We start from the raw sequence: 14,171 nt of genomic DNA on the forward strand, positions 1-14,171 counted from the left end.
AGACGGCATTATTTCGAGGTAAATAAATGGCATATTTACCGGCATTTATTTGCTGATTGAGCAATCCCATCGGCAAAGCACCATGGAGTGGAGATGGAAGTATGAATCAAGTTGAGCACATCTGCTCCTCCCCACCCTTCTCAACTGAACGTTTTCTGTTCATATCAAGTACTTCCCAGTAGCTCCTCATGAAACTGAACGTTTTCTGTTCATATCAAGTACTTCCCAGTAGCCCCTCATGAAACTCCAGCAACAGCATTGTTTCAGCAGTTGCCACCATATGTAAACAACTTCACAGTATCTTCTATGTACCACAGATTTGGTAGGAATAGTTCAAGCATATTTAGAGTGCAAGCAAAGGACAGGAGAAGGAATAGGTTTGAGGGATTGGGGGGGGACGGGGGGACGCGGGCGGAGGTTAGCGTTTCCCTTTGTCCTGGTTCTAGTTAAATAAATGGTAAATTGTGCATTTATATAGCGCTTTTATCCGAAGCGTTTTACATAGATAGTGCGCTAGCTACAGTATATTCACCCATTCACGCACCAATGGCAGAGGAAACCATGCAAGCAGGCCCCGATTTACCATTGGGCTAGGGAGGGCTGCAGCCCGGGGGCCCCACCCCCGACATGAAATGTTAAAGTATTCCAATCCAGTTCAAGTGAGATTTGTGTTTGGTTATTGTATATTTAGTTGTATTATGGTTAAAACAGTGAGAGCTTCTGCTCTCCTGTCTACACTGCAGACAGTGCCTGCTGTGTTGTGGGGTAGCTGTGGAAAGCCTTATTCAGTCTAAAGCCTGCCATGCACAGCAACTAGTCTCTGTCTGTCTGTGTGTGTCTCTCTCTCTTTTTGGGGGCTGGGTATCCCAAAATTAAACCAAAATACCCCTGGGGTAAATGTCCCACCGCGCGGCAGATGGGGGAAATTCTGTCTAGCCCGGGGGCCCCTATTACTGTTAAATCCGGCCCTGCAGGCAAGGCACCAACCTGCGCATCGGGAGCAGTCAGGGTTCAGTGTCTTGCTCAAGGACACTTCGGGCTAACTCTGGGTGGCCCAAATACATGTCGTTCAGGGGTCCTTAACATGAAATAGTTTGAGAAAAACCACTGATATAACAGTCAACTGTCAACTAATTCAATAGAACTAAATGTGTGTACTGTATGTGACCTTCCTTCCCCATGCAGGCTCTCCTAGACGTGGTGGTACAGAGGAGTGAGGGCCACAGCGTGGAGCAGCTGGAACGTCTCTACTCCCTCCTCAGCCAGTGTATCTACCAGCACCGCCTAGAGTACGACAAGACCCGGCTACTGGAGGTTAGAGACGCACGACTCTCTCTCTCACACACACACACACACACACACACACACACACACACACACACACACACACACACACACACACACACACATACACACACACACACACACGAAGAACACACACACAACACAAACACAGCTTTATTTGAAAGGTCGAGCAGAACATATTCCCCAGAAACATTATATATTAACAAAATGTAATTGTCCTTGTAACTTGTGTTGGCTATAACAATAATATTTAGTCAACATTGACTCACTTATTCAGGGTGGTTTGCTCATTTTGGCATTGGCATTGGACAAGACGTAAACAAACACTAAGTCTAAAAATAAGTGGGTTGTTTATGAACAGTAGGTCCTTTTGATGGTATGGTTATGATAGAGTGGAGAATGACAGGGTAGAGAGAGAGAGAGAGAGAGAGAGATGTTACACGATGCCAGTCCCGGGTCGGATGACTCGGATTTAGACTCGTAACATTATGGTCAGGTTTCTGTGTCCTCATGTGAGCCATCATTTAGGGATTATGACATGTAAGCGCCGCACTGACGCTTGGCTTCATTAAGGCTGTTTGATTCAAACAGCTGCTGTGTTATTGAACAAGAGTACAACGTGCCAGACATGATGGAGAAGCCGACAGACTGTATCTGTCTGTGGTTGGCCTGATGATATCTCAGACACGGCCGTTCGCTATGCAGTATGCCCATTTCTGCTCTATTATTAGTTCAGTCACTTAAACCTGTTGATGTTTGTTAAAGGTCAGTGTAATTGGTTAAAGTACACACGCACACCAGGGGGGCAGTGAAGCCAATAGTGTCTGAAGCCAGTAGGAAATCCTGACTTCCTGAAAGTTCATATAATGGCCTGTTGTGGCGCTGTCATTGGGCCCAAAAAACCCCATGTATTTGGGCCCAACTTCACCTAGACCTTATTACCTTAATAAACATGGTCATGAATACTTTCTGCTTCCAGTCACTAGTTTAAAGTCTCATTTCTCATGTCATAATATTCTTTTTGGAAAATTATGGTCCCGTTTATTAAACGAATTACCATGAAGTCGAGTATGTTCTGAGGGGCGTGGCTACCGTTGCAGTCTATCGGGACCACCCCCCCGCTCGAGTCAAAATAAAAACCAATGAAGAAGAAGGGGGGGAAGTCCCGCCTCGTTGTCTGGGCCAGCCAATGGCCAGCTGGGCCCAAATGGATCTAGAAAGATGGCGATTTACTGACAGGCTTCATCTTACGTCCATATCAGACCCTGAGAACGCTTTGTCCATATTTTTTTACAGTCAATGACGCACACACACACACACACACACACACACACACACACATGATGGAAGATAGAATTGCAATATATCATACAAATACAGTAGATCAGTGGTTCTCAACCAGTGGTCCGGGGACCACCAGTGGTCCTTGAGGGCGTTCCAGGTGGTCCCCAGCTAAATGGTGGAGAGTTGGTAACCAAGTGGACCCTTTAACTCTTGAGAGTTTCATTATTGTTAAACATCTGCATTACTTCTACACAATTAGAGAATGTAGGAATTGTTATTTTGATCAACGACAACTAAGTTCGACAACTAAATATTTTTTAGTTTTGTGTCTGAGAGGCTAAATGCAGTGGCGCAACTCCCACCTAATGCTGGGGGGGGGGGGGGTAGAGAGGGCCCCCGCCGAAAAATCCGTCCCCCCGCATCCCCCTAGGGGAGGGGTGATGGAGGGGCCAAACCACCAAAACGTGGGGTTAGGGTTTGGGGTCGGACTACAAAGTGCCTCCACGCTACCCAAAACCCCCCCAAATGCACATACAAAACTGCGTTTTGGCACAGTTATTATTATTATGAATTACCTGGCTGTGATTCCTCCTCCTCCCATGTGTCTCAACAAAACGTAAATGTTTAACCACAATATCAGCAGCTCGAGCATGGTCAAAACTCACTGACCATCTGTAAAGTAGCCTATTCTATATTCTAACACCATCATCTCCTGGGCAACTTTCAGGAGAGGAGCATGTTTTAAACATGTAGTTAGTGTTGGTCTGCAAAACCCATGCACCTCAAGAGGGAAAAAAAAGAAGAAAAAAACAACTGCAGCTTACCGGTCAGCAGCTTGACAGTTGTGGAGCTTTCATTATAGCGACGCGTTGAATTCCTCCTTTCCCCGTTGTTGACGTTGCAGGGGACCCCCCCAACTCATTTGGAGGGGACAAATGTGACGTTGGCTGGGGACTTGACTTGTCCCCCGCGTCCCCTACCCAGTTGCGCCTATGGCTAAATGTCATGAAATGGTGTTCGGTGGCTCAAATGGCGAATAAACAACGGGCCTTGATATGAAATAGGTTGAAAACCACTGACATCATGATGCACACAGTGCAAATTGTCAGCTGCTTTTTGAGGTTTAGATGCATGTCGTTTGGCAGATTAGCTGCTCCGACCCACCCAGCGTTGTGTCAGTCCCTGCCTGCTACCTTGGACTGAAGGCTTTGCTCCGACTCTGTAAGACAAACCAGACTTACCCTGAACACAGCAAGCACATCATAGCAATTGATCTTTGTCTGTCCATAGCTGTGTGAACGATGGCCCTGTTTGATTATTCTGTCCTGCTGGCGTTCAGGTGGCCCTTCATCCCCAGAATAGGCTGCATCTAACGATAATGGCGCGCAGTGAGGCGGGTGGGTGTGTGCGCACTACAGAAGACAAGTAACATGCGCTGTAGAGTGAGATGTATCTGAACATGATGATGATTGCACAGTGCACACTATGGGCGGGGCGCCGGTGGCTCAGGGGTAGAGTGCCTGGATGGTAACCGTAAGGTGCTATATAAATGCACCATTTACCATTTACCATTTCCTCATTCACAACGGCGTTTACGCTCATAACGTTACGTAACGCTAGCGGAAAGGCATCTACGTGGATTTCCCACATTCATTTGGAATTCATGGAAATGGCCGTGAACTTGACGCTCACGTAGGTTGGTCGGAAACTCCGCCAAATCCTACGGGACCTCTTTAGGTGGCGGAGAAATCTACGCAAGCATACACTTGCGTATAGATTTATTCAGAAGGCTTTAGTCTTTGATTGATTGATTGAAATATTTATTAACAGTTTGTAGAATTACAGTACATTTTAAGCACAAACTCAATACAAAGACTGTTAACTGTGAGTGGACGCCCCAATTAAGCATTACACTTGTTTACAACAGGGTCCACATTGTTCAATTCATCAAAACATTTAGAGACATACAAATAGACACTTCTATGTAGTTAAAGAACAGAACAGGAATTCATCATATAGGAAGCAAAAAGGGAAAGGATACATATACAGTGAGGGGAAAAGGGGGGGGCGGTGGGGGGGGGGGGGGGGGGCAGAGGCCAGTTTCGAATTGCAGCCATCCGTAGGTGCCCTTTGAGAGCGGTTTTGAAGGAGTCAAGGGATTCACATGTCTTAATGACTGTTGGTAGGGCGTTCCACATTTTGGTGGCATAGAAGCGAAAATAATTTAGTCCCTTGTTTGTGCCGAATCTGGGTTGTACATGGTTTTTTGCACTCCCTCTGGTGTTGTGGGTGTGGACTTCGTTTACATTAAGGAAGTATTTAGACAGGTACATGGGTATCTTGGTGGCGTATCGAATCTTGTGGACCAGACCCATTGCAAGATGCTGTACTCTGTCGTCGACCCTAAGCCATCCCAGCCTGTCAAAGTGGGCAGGGGTGAGGTGGGTTTGGGGGGTGAGGCCAAGTAGGAGCCTGACCAGTTTGTTTTGGGAGGTCTGGAGCCTTGTTTTAAGGGCCTTTGAGGTGCTGTGGTACCAAGAGGTGGATGCATAGTCAAAGAAACCTTATACGAGGGCTCCTGTTAAGGTCTTCAAGGTGTTTTTGTTGACCAGTGAGGAGATCCTGTAAAGGAATCGTGTTCTTTGATTGACTTTTTTGATTACATTGGTGGCCATTTTATCACCGGAAAGATTGGCCTCCAGGATGGAACCTAGGTAGGTAATTTCATATTTTCGTGTGATAATATTGTCACCCACTCTAACCAAGAAGCCGTCTGCCTTGCTGATATTACTATTTGATCCGAAGAGAATGGATTAAGTTTTTCCCAGGTGTAAGGATAGTTTGTTATCAGCGAGCCAGGTGCAGATTCTACCGAGTTCAGAGCTGAGGGTCTTTTCAACCTGCAGTTTGTTCCTGTCCGAGACCAGCAGTGCTGAGTCATCTGCGAACAGGAACAAGTTGCAGTCACAAGCTGATGTCATGTCGTTAACATATATTAGGAACAGTAAAGGCCCTAGTATGCTTCCTTGTGGGACGCCACAGCTCACTGGGAGGGGGGGGTGGACAGTGTTCCGTTCACCTCCACCATCTGTTCTCTCCCCTCCAGGTAGGATTGCATCCAGCTCGCTGATGTGCTATCAAAACCAATAGCTTTAAGCTTGTTAACCAGTATGGAGTGGTTCACAGTGTCAAAAGCCTTTTGGAGGTCCAGCATGACCATGCCGCAGTATTTTCCAGCATCCACCTCGTGTTTGATGTGGTCGCTCAAATAGAGGAGGCATGTGTCAGTGGAGTGGGATGTTCTGAAACCAGATTGGAACTCATACAGCAATTTATTAGTGGCAAGATACTTTTCAACCTGTTCATAGACTATTTTTTCCATCACTTTCGAGATGGAGCTTAGAATAGAAATAGGGCGGTAGTTGCCGGGTTCTAATTTACTCCCTTTTTTGTACAGGGGGGTTACTTTGGCCAGTCTTCATGCTGAATCAATAAATTGTTCCCAAATCTCAGATAAAATATGTAGGCATGTGTCCCCAACATATTGGTCGATCAGCACATAAAAAAATGATAGCCTATATATATATATATAAAAGCCGAGTGCACTTGTATGCCTAAATGCATGCATTCTAGGCAAGTTAGCCTAGAGTCCCATACAGAAACTGCCCCGCCAGCACGACACCTTTTTATTTATTTATTAGGATATTTCTATCATGCGCGATTGGGGCTGCTCACTCGGCAGCCTTCTACTCGAAGTGCAACGGTTGTGAGCTTGTAGATCGGCTCTCGTGGACTCGCGCTGCATGTTAAAAAACAAACTCACAATTATAATAAGAACATAGGCTTATCTGCATTCTGCACTGTACGAATCCAACGTTGTTTAGTGTAGTAATGCCTGCAGTAGGCGGCAGGCCTATTGAAATTGTTTTGTTACGGAGCTCCTTGAGTCAGTTGACTGTGTGTGTGTGTGGGTGGTGTGTGTGCATTGACATATATCCGATATTTTAAATATCGGATATGTTTTACCTCTGCAAAGGTGTGAGTGAGCACCCGCCTTGGTCCCGAACTTAATTCAATAAATTATAATTATATTGCTTCAGCGGAGCACGCACCGTTGTAAGCTTGGAAATCTTTTAATTTCCTTTGGTGTCCTTTGATGGATTGATGTCAGTTTGTACATATATAGTAGCCTACAGTGGTAATATACAATGGTGTAAAAACGACATAACATAACAGCCCTACCTGTCCTGCTCCATGTGTAGAATTATTAAATTAATAGAGTGCGGGCTATATTCATAGCAGTGACCGCGGCTGTGATTTCTTTCCAGCAATCATTTTTATTGTAATTTGTGAAGCCGCTATATAGTCTGCGGCTGCAAAGCCTTTTTTCTTTTTTTGACAGATGGATCTCAGACAAACTGCTGTCTGCTGAGTCATGCTTGAAGCCTTTTATGGTGCGATATGTGGCGTGGATCAATGCAGATGAGGTTGTCGGGTGCTTTTCCGATCACTTTGCACCCGCTGCATTCAGTATGACATACACCTGCGATACGCCTGTGCACCTGTGGTACACACCACTCTTTGAATTGCATATTGCGTATTGCGTATTTGAGGAAGGTGAATTTGGACCAATGTCTCGAGTATGATTGAGAATAGAGAATAGAGAGAGTAAACAACTCTGACATATGAGAGTGACTAATAAGACTTTGTGTCGCACATTGTCCGTTTACAATTCACTGTGACATTTCCACAGAGTTTGCTCATTTTACTCCCATAAGAACATGGTGAAAAGAAGCCTGCTGTCGAACACCTCTCTCCCCTTTCCTCCGGCTTGTCAATGATGTTACCTTGACATTTAGTGTTTTGTCTGTTGTTCGTCAGACGTGTGTCACAGTGTCAAAAGGTTATTTAGACATGTTCAGTTGTGTTAGGAAATGGAATGCTAGCATTTCATTCCCCCATTCACATCGACGGCAGAAGCAACCATGCAAGGTACCAACCTGCTCATAGTTACAGTCACAGTTAGGGCTTCAGTGTCTTGCTCAAGGATATTTTGACATAAAGGTTCCCAGATGGCCGCTCTACCCCCTGAGCCACTGCAGCACATTAGAATGGTTGTCTCAAAGCCTCGGCACTGGATCCCTCCACCTCGTAGCTCAACAAGGCAGATGCACTTAACCATATTATGTTACTCGCAAGTTGTGAAGACGCAGGTTTGAGTTTGGTTCCCGGCCTCAGTTTCCTGTCCCCCTCTGCAGTCTCATCCGCAATTTTCTACGGCGTACAACTTAGTCAACGCATAAAATGAAAAGTAACACATTTCAAGATGTCTTTTGGGTTCAGTAACTAGTATTTCATTAAAGTGCCTTATTTTACTGCCATTTTATGGTCTGCCCTAACTGAATAGATGAATTGGATAATCAAAACATTATCAATTATGAAAATAATTGTTGTTTGCAGCCCTACTGTGAGCCACCTGTTAACTTATTAGCTTTGCAGTAGCATTGAAAACCTAGTAACTCACATTGACTATTATGACTACAAAGTTATATATGATGAGGGAGAAAACAAGATAGATACGGCAGCAGCTGGTTATTAATTCATACATTATGAATTAATAACCATACATTAATTCATACATTATGAATTAATAACCAGCTGCTGCCGTATCTATCTGTATTAAATGTACAGTAAGGTACTGTATTGTACACGAGTCCCCACGGAGGTCTGCGCGGTGGTCGGCCGCAATGTTCCCTCTAATTTTTGTTCGATCTGAGCAAACACTCAAACCTCCTGAGAAGACTCAGCAACTGCTGTGCAAACATACGTCACCTTGACAACAAATTATCCAAACGTTAGATAATGCGAAGTGAGCTCACTTCACACAGGTGTGATTATTATTATGTATTTTTTCCAAATGGATTTAGGGAGTGAATCAATGACTAGTTACATAAGTTTACGAAAAACAAGTTACAACATCGTTTTGTTATATCAAGCTGGTAGGCTAACAATTTTAGGAATATTCAGGTAGTCTATATCAGTGGTTCTCAACCTTTTCAGGCTGTGACCTGACCCCCCCAAAGTAATCATATTTGAACTGGGGACCCCCCCCACCCAGACAAGCAACAGAATGGTTCCACAGATAAATATAGTGAAAATACCCGATCTACAAATTTGTTGTGAACTTGTATATTGGCTCTTTCTTATATTATTTAACAATCTGGCCAATGTGTGACCAGTTTGTATAGCATGGTTTGCGGATTGCTTTTGATGCAGTCATGGTCTTTTTCTTTTTGAGCCTTTGAGGTATTATGCAAGTCTTAAAAGTCCTTAAATTGTCACTTCACTGTCATCTGGGGATCCCCCCCAAATCATGTTTGGGACCCACAGGTTGAGAACCACTGGTATATGTTAATACTCAAATGTGCTACATGATGGGGGGCATGAGAAAACATAAAACCTTTATTATTAAGAACAGTGGAATGAGCTATCTGGGGACTGGGGAGTGCATTCCACAGGGCTGGGTCTGTGTCTTTGAACTCGTAGTTTATAGAAACTAGTCTCTCGAGACAGACTGTTGAGTTGACTCCGTCAATAAAGGAAAAGAGGGAACTGTTTTTCCTTTACTTTTGACAATGGGTTCTCAGGTTGTCAAACGTCAGCCTCAGTCCTTACGCCGGCTATGGGCTATATAGCTCCACATAGCAGAGGGAGAGGTTCCATATGGGGCTAGTAGACGACTGGAGATTAACGTTAGCTTCCACATGTTTCATTCACAAGTTCACCGGAGGCTTATAGATAGATAGAATACTTTATTGGCAGTTTAAGAGAATTACAGAAAATGACATCATTTAAAAAAACGCCAAATGGACTTAGACACAAAAAAGCCTTCGCTTGTTTCCATTGTGGTCCACTTTGTAACATGAAACTATACACATACATACTGTACAGACAAAACAACCATGGAACATATTAAATAATCCTTATATATAAGGCTGGGAGCTATATACATAGGACAAGAGGTACCCTGAGAGAATAGTCCTGAGCATGGGAGATGGGCTATCCAGGGTCGGAAGCTAACTATGACCAGTGAGTGTGTAGATGGAGCCATGATTTCAGGTCTTTCCTAAATATTGCATTAGAATTTAGGGATTTCAGGGCTGGAGGGAGTGCATTCCACAGAGTAGTGGCTGCGTAGTAAAAAGCATTTTTTCCCATGAGTGTCCTGAAACTGGGGGGAACTAGATCATAAGGACTTCCTCTGGTTGAGTACCTGTGAGCATCCCTCACTCTGGGCAGGTAGCCCAGCAGGTACTCTGGAACAGAGGCATCTAGGATCTTGAAGACCAGACACAATGAGAGCTGAGATACTCTCTCCTCCACCCTTAGCCATCTCAGGCTACTAAAGTGGGCAGAGGTAAGATGAGACCTGGGGTTCAATTTTAGTAGTAACCTCACAAGCTTGTTTTGGGAGGTCTGCAGCTTTGTTTTCAAAAGCTTGGAGATACCTCTGTACCATGAAGTACACGCATAGTCAAAGTGGCACTGGATGAGGGCACCGTCCAAGGTCCTCATAGCACTGCTGTTGACATAAGCAGTGTCAACCAGAGAAACGAGTTCTCTGGTTGACCTTTGAGATTGACAATTTTTTTGTGCTGTAGTGATATGCAAACCCTAACGTAACCACGTTAGCTAACCAGCCAATGCGAAGCTAATGTTGGTCATTCCCATTATGGAACGGTTTTTGTTGTTGTAGCGCACAACCGTGCTTTGATCCACACTTCCATCCGTTCGCCTTTTTAAATCTAAATCTCCCATCAACGGGTCCAAGCTATGCGATTTCATCTTGTTCTTCATGTTTGCATGTGGGGTTTCTTGTTACTTCTGCCTGCCTCTAGGGGTGGACGATTATGAAATTATGACCGATATCCGATCTCCGATTATTTGCAGGGCCACATCTGCCGATACCGATTCTGAACGATTCCGATATTATACAGAGGACCACAATGGAAACAATCCTAGGCCCTTATAGGGTTAATAAAGTATTCAATCAATCAATCAATTAATACCCTATACTCTTTTCCAAGTGTCTGTTTTAACAACTGAATGACTACTGAATGAGATGAGTACACAAAGTAAATGTGGACATTTTTTTAAATAAAAAAAAAAAATACTGGTGAAAACCGATTAAATTATCTGTATTATTTTGAGACCGTTCCGATTCCGATATGGCATTTTTATGGGCGATACGGATGATTCCGATTATGCTACCGATTAATCGAGTATCCCTAGTAAAAACTACTAAAGAGAGAGCTCCCAATACAGTCTCACTTTAGACCTCCAAAGACCGCCATTCACTGCAGGGTCTCCGTGGGAATCGTGGGATACATAGCAGCATTTTAAAAGTTCAAAGGCTTCATCCTTGTATTGGAATGAGACCTGAGCTAGCTTGTTGAGTTTTTTTTTTAAATAAGTGTTCTAGCCAGCTCGTTCCTGCGGGAACCATTGGAAGTACTTCTGAAGTACTACTGCGCTGTCAGGGTGGAGAGAAGAGCAGTGTTGATTTTGACAGCAAGTCTCTTGAATAGTTTTCATTTAGTTTTAGTCATCGTAGCTTCGTTTTCATTTAGTTTCCATTTAGTTTTCGTCAGTGAAAAACGGTAGGTGACGAAGGTTCTTTTGTCATAGTATTAGTCGATGAAATCGACACTGGAGAAGAGGATGGTCAGAATGGTTCAACAGGCCGGTCGCCATGCATCCGTCTGGGCTGGTCTCATATGGCCAAGCAGTGTCTGCCGCTGTTTTAGAGGACAGGAATGGGGGCTCGTGGTCAGACGTGCCGGTCACTCATCTCTCTTTTGTAGGACAAACGTCTCTTCTCGTGTGTGTGTGTGTGTGTGTGTGTGTGTGTGTGTGTGTGTGTGTGTGTGTGTGTGTGTGTGTGTGTGTGTGTGTGTGTGTGTGTGTGTGTGTGTGTGTGTGTGTGTGTGTGTGTGTGTGTGTGTGTGTGCGCGCGTGTGTGTGTGCTGTATGTGAGGTTGTGGGAAATGGAGCGTGCCCATACATTTGTCTCCCACTCTCTTTTGTTCCATCCCCAGGGTCTGATGCACACACACACACACACACAAACACAGCTCGTCTGTCTCTCCTAACCTTTCGGCAGATGGAGTGGACAGCAACCTGCTCTCTGTTGAAGCCACAGGGTCCCTCACTGCCCAGTGCATAATAACTCACCAGCCATCAACAAATTCTCGTTTCACTTCAGGCCCATAGTTTTGTCAGTGGCTCAGAATGCAGTTAAAGCATTTCAAGCTGCACATTATGCAGACGTGTTTGACCTATATGACCCTAAATGCCTGGGCTGTACGCACCACGGAACGCCCAGGCCACGAAGAGCTAGTTATTTTGTCTCTGAACTGCACAAGAACATGAATTCCATGTCGGTCTGGCGTACAATCATATCCAAAGAGGCTTGCAGAATCATGAGTGGATTTGATGTTTTTGTAATATAGCTCCGCTGGGAATCCTATGCCTACACTGGCAATGTTAGATGGTGCACTAGTCTCTGACCCTAACGGGACTTGGCCCTCTTTTTGCTGTGTTTTTCTGCTAAACATCTTCTTTAGGGCCGGTCTGAACTCTGAAGGAGAGAGGAAGTGTAAGTGAGGTTGCTGTGCGTGCGTGCGTGCGTGCGTGCGTGCGTGTGCAGCAAATAGATGATAGCTGCCCAACCAGTAGTTAGGTGTCAAAAGCTTTTACCAGGCTGACAAAGCCCAAAGCCTTTATGGAATCGACACAATTAGTGCATGTTTAATGAGCTGTGTTTTAACCACTTTCAACCTCCGTGTCCCTGTTTTGGGCATGCCATTATAGTCTAAAATAATATTTAAACATTTTCAAATGTAAGGCTTGAGTGATTAACAACCCTCACATGTGTACCTGTCGTAAGAGTGCGACGCGGAAGGAAAAGCAAACGGAACCTGGCGTAAATGGACTCATGCGGAGCACCGCCATCACCACTTTAACACTTGAGATTTGCTGGTTCCATTCAGTGCAGATTGCAGGCTGCAGTGGCTTTAATTTGCATCGTAACCACGGTGTCACTTAATTAATGCACTTAAAGTGACACTTTACAAGGCGGGGAGTCGCCTGTTCCTTCCAGCCAGCTGGCCATTATATTCTCCTCATGAATGACCTGCATCCTATTACCTGAGACTGAATCAAAGTCGGTGTAAATTCGGTGTGTCTGGACTGGAGCCCTGCTTTTGAAAGTCGACCATATCCTCTCGCCACATGAATGATATGTTTAGTGGACATTATATGAACTTCACTACAAATGCCACTGTTGGTGTTGCTAGGGGACGAGCCAGAACACATCCGGTTTGCTTGTTGTGGGTTAAAGATGTGTTTTTTGGGGAGTTTCAGTCTGAAGCGGAAGCCTGTGTGTTTCTGAACCAATCAGTGTCGCATCCCTTCAGGCTATGAGACGTAGCTCCGGTACATCTGCGACACGTGGAGTCTGAGTTTGTTTACAAGTGAGAGGTAGACGGCCAGCTCAACACGTTTGCTACTACGTGGTTTATTTCTAACCTCGTAGTTCTGTAATCAAAATCAGCTGTGTTTGGAGGAATGTGCAGGGAATCAAACGGGTGAATGAAAGCACGTTTTTGTTCAAAGGAAGTAATTACATTCTTTCTTTTTTTCTTTTTTTTTTTACCCAGGGAAGTAGCTGAGCACAGGTGCTCATTTTCAGCAACGCCCTGCACACAGAAACACACAGACAGACACACACACACACACACACACACACACACACACACACACACACACACACACACACATTAAAACCTGGGAGCTGACCAGTACAACCACAGTCTTATACTGTTGGCCACGAAGCAGCTCCAGGGGGATTTAAAGATACAAAAGTGTGAAAGACATAAGGACGTTATCTTTCATTAACCAGTGTATTGTAACACTAGCTAACAATGAAAGTAATCGGGGGGGGGGAGAGAAGCTCAAGAAATAATTTCTCCCAGTATAATTATCTTGGCCCGTTTTGAACAAAAAGCCTGAAATCATGAACGCAGTGTGCAATTTACGTGGACATTTTCACACACTATTCCACTAGGCTGAGGAATAAATCCCACCCTTTTCACATTGGCCTGTTATAGCGCCACCAACAGGTGGATTTTAGCAAAACACATTTTTGGAACAAAATGCATCAAATCATCCAATTGCCATTAAAGGGGTAAGAAGAAATGGCCACAATAACCTGACTAGAAAAAGTGCCCCTCGGGGCACTTTTTCTAGTTTTATTATTCTGAATCAAGGAAACTGCAAGGTCATGTGGAATGGAACATCCACTGTTAGTGACATCAGTTTGAGACATCTACGTATATGTCAAGCCTAGTCATTTTATTATAGCTCAATGTCACAAATCATATCCCAAAGGGCTGCACTTGCACTTAACCCATTCTGACCTGAGATCAGATTCATACGAGGTTTCCGCCGGACACACACTGGTCTGATGAACCCATTCTGACCTGAGATCAGATTCTAAAAATGTCAGTCGCTCTTCGATT

General features: G+C 44.5%; 1 protein-coding gene across 2 annotated transcripts in view; it reads left to right on the plus strand.

Moving 5' to 3' along the window:
* The window catches only part of atad2b (ATPase family AAA domain containing 2B), a 636,500-nt gene that overhangs the window by 129,136 nt on the left and 493,193 nt on the right, over window positions 1-14,171 (plus strand). For both annotated transcript variants that reach the window (XR_014570787.1, XM_083791050.1), the window contains exon 27: window positions 1,186-1,314. Coding sequence is in view for 1 of the 2 variants with exons in the window: in XM_083791050.1 (XP_083647176.1) it covers window positions 1,186-1,314 (129 nt within the window). In the remaining variant the exon portion in view is untranslated. The remainder of the gene's footprint in view (window positions 1-1,185; window positions 1,315-14,171) is intronic.

The sequence above is a fragment of the Protomyctophum parallelum genome (assembly GCF_964188405.1).
Source record: "Protomyctophum parallelum genome assembly, chromosome: 19".
NCBI classification, from domain to species: domain Eukaryota; kingdom Metazoa; phylum Chordata; class Actinopteri; order Myctophiformes; family Myctophidae; genus Protomyctophum; species Protomyctophum parallelum.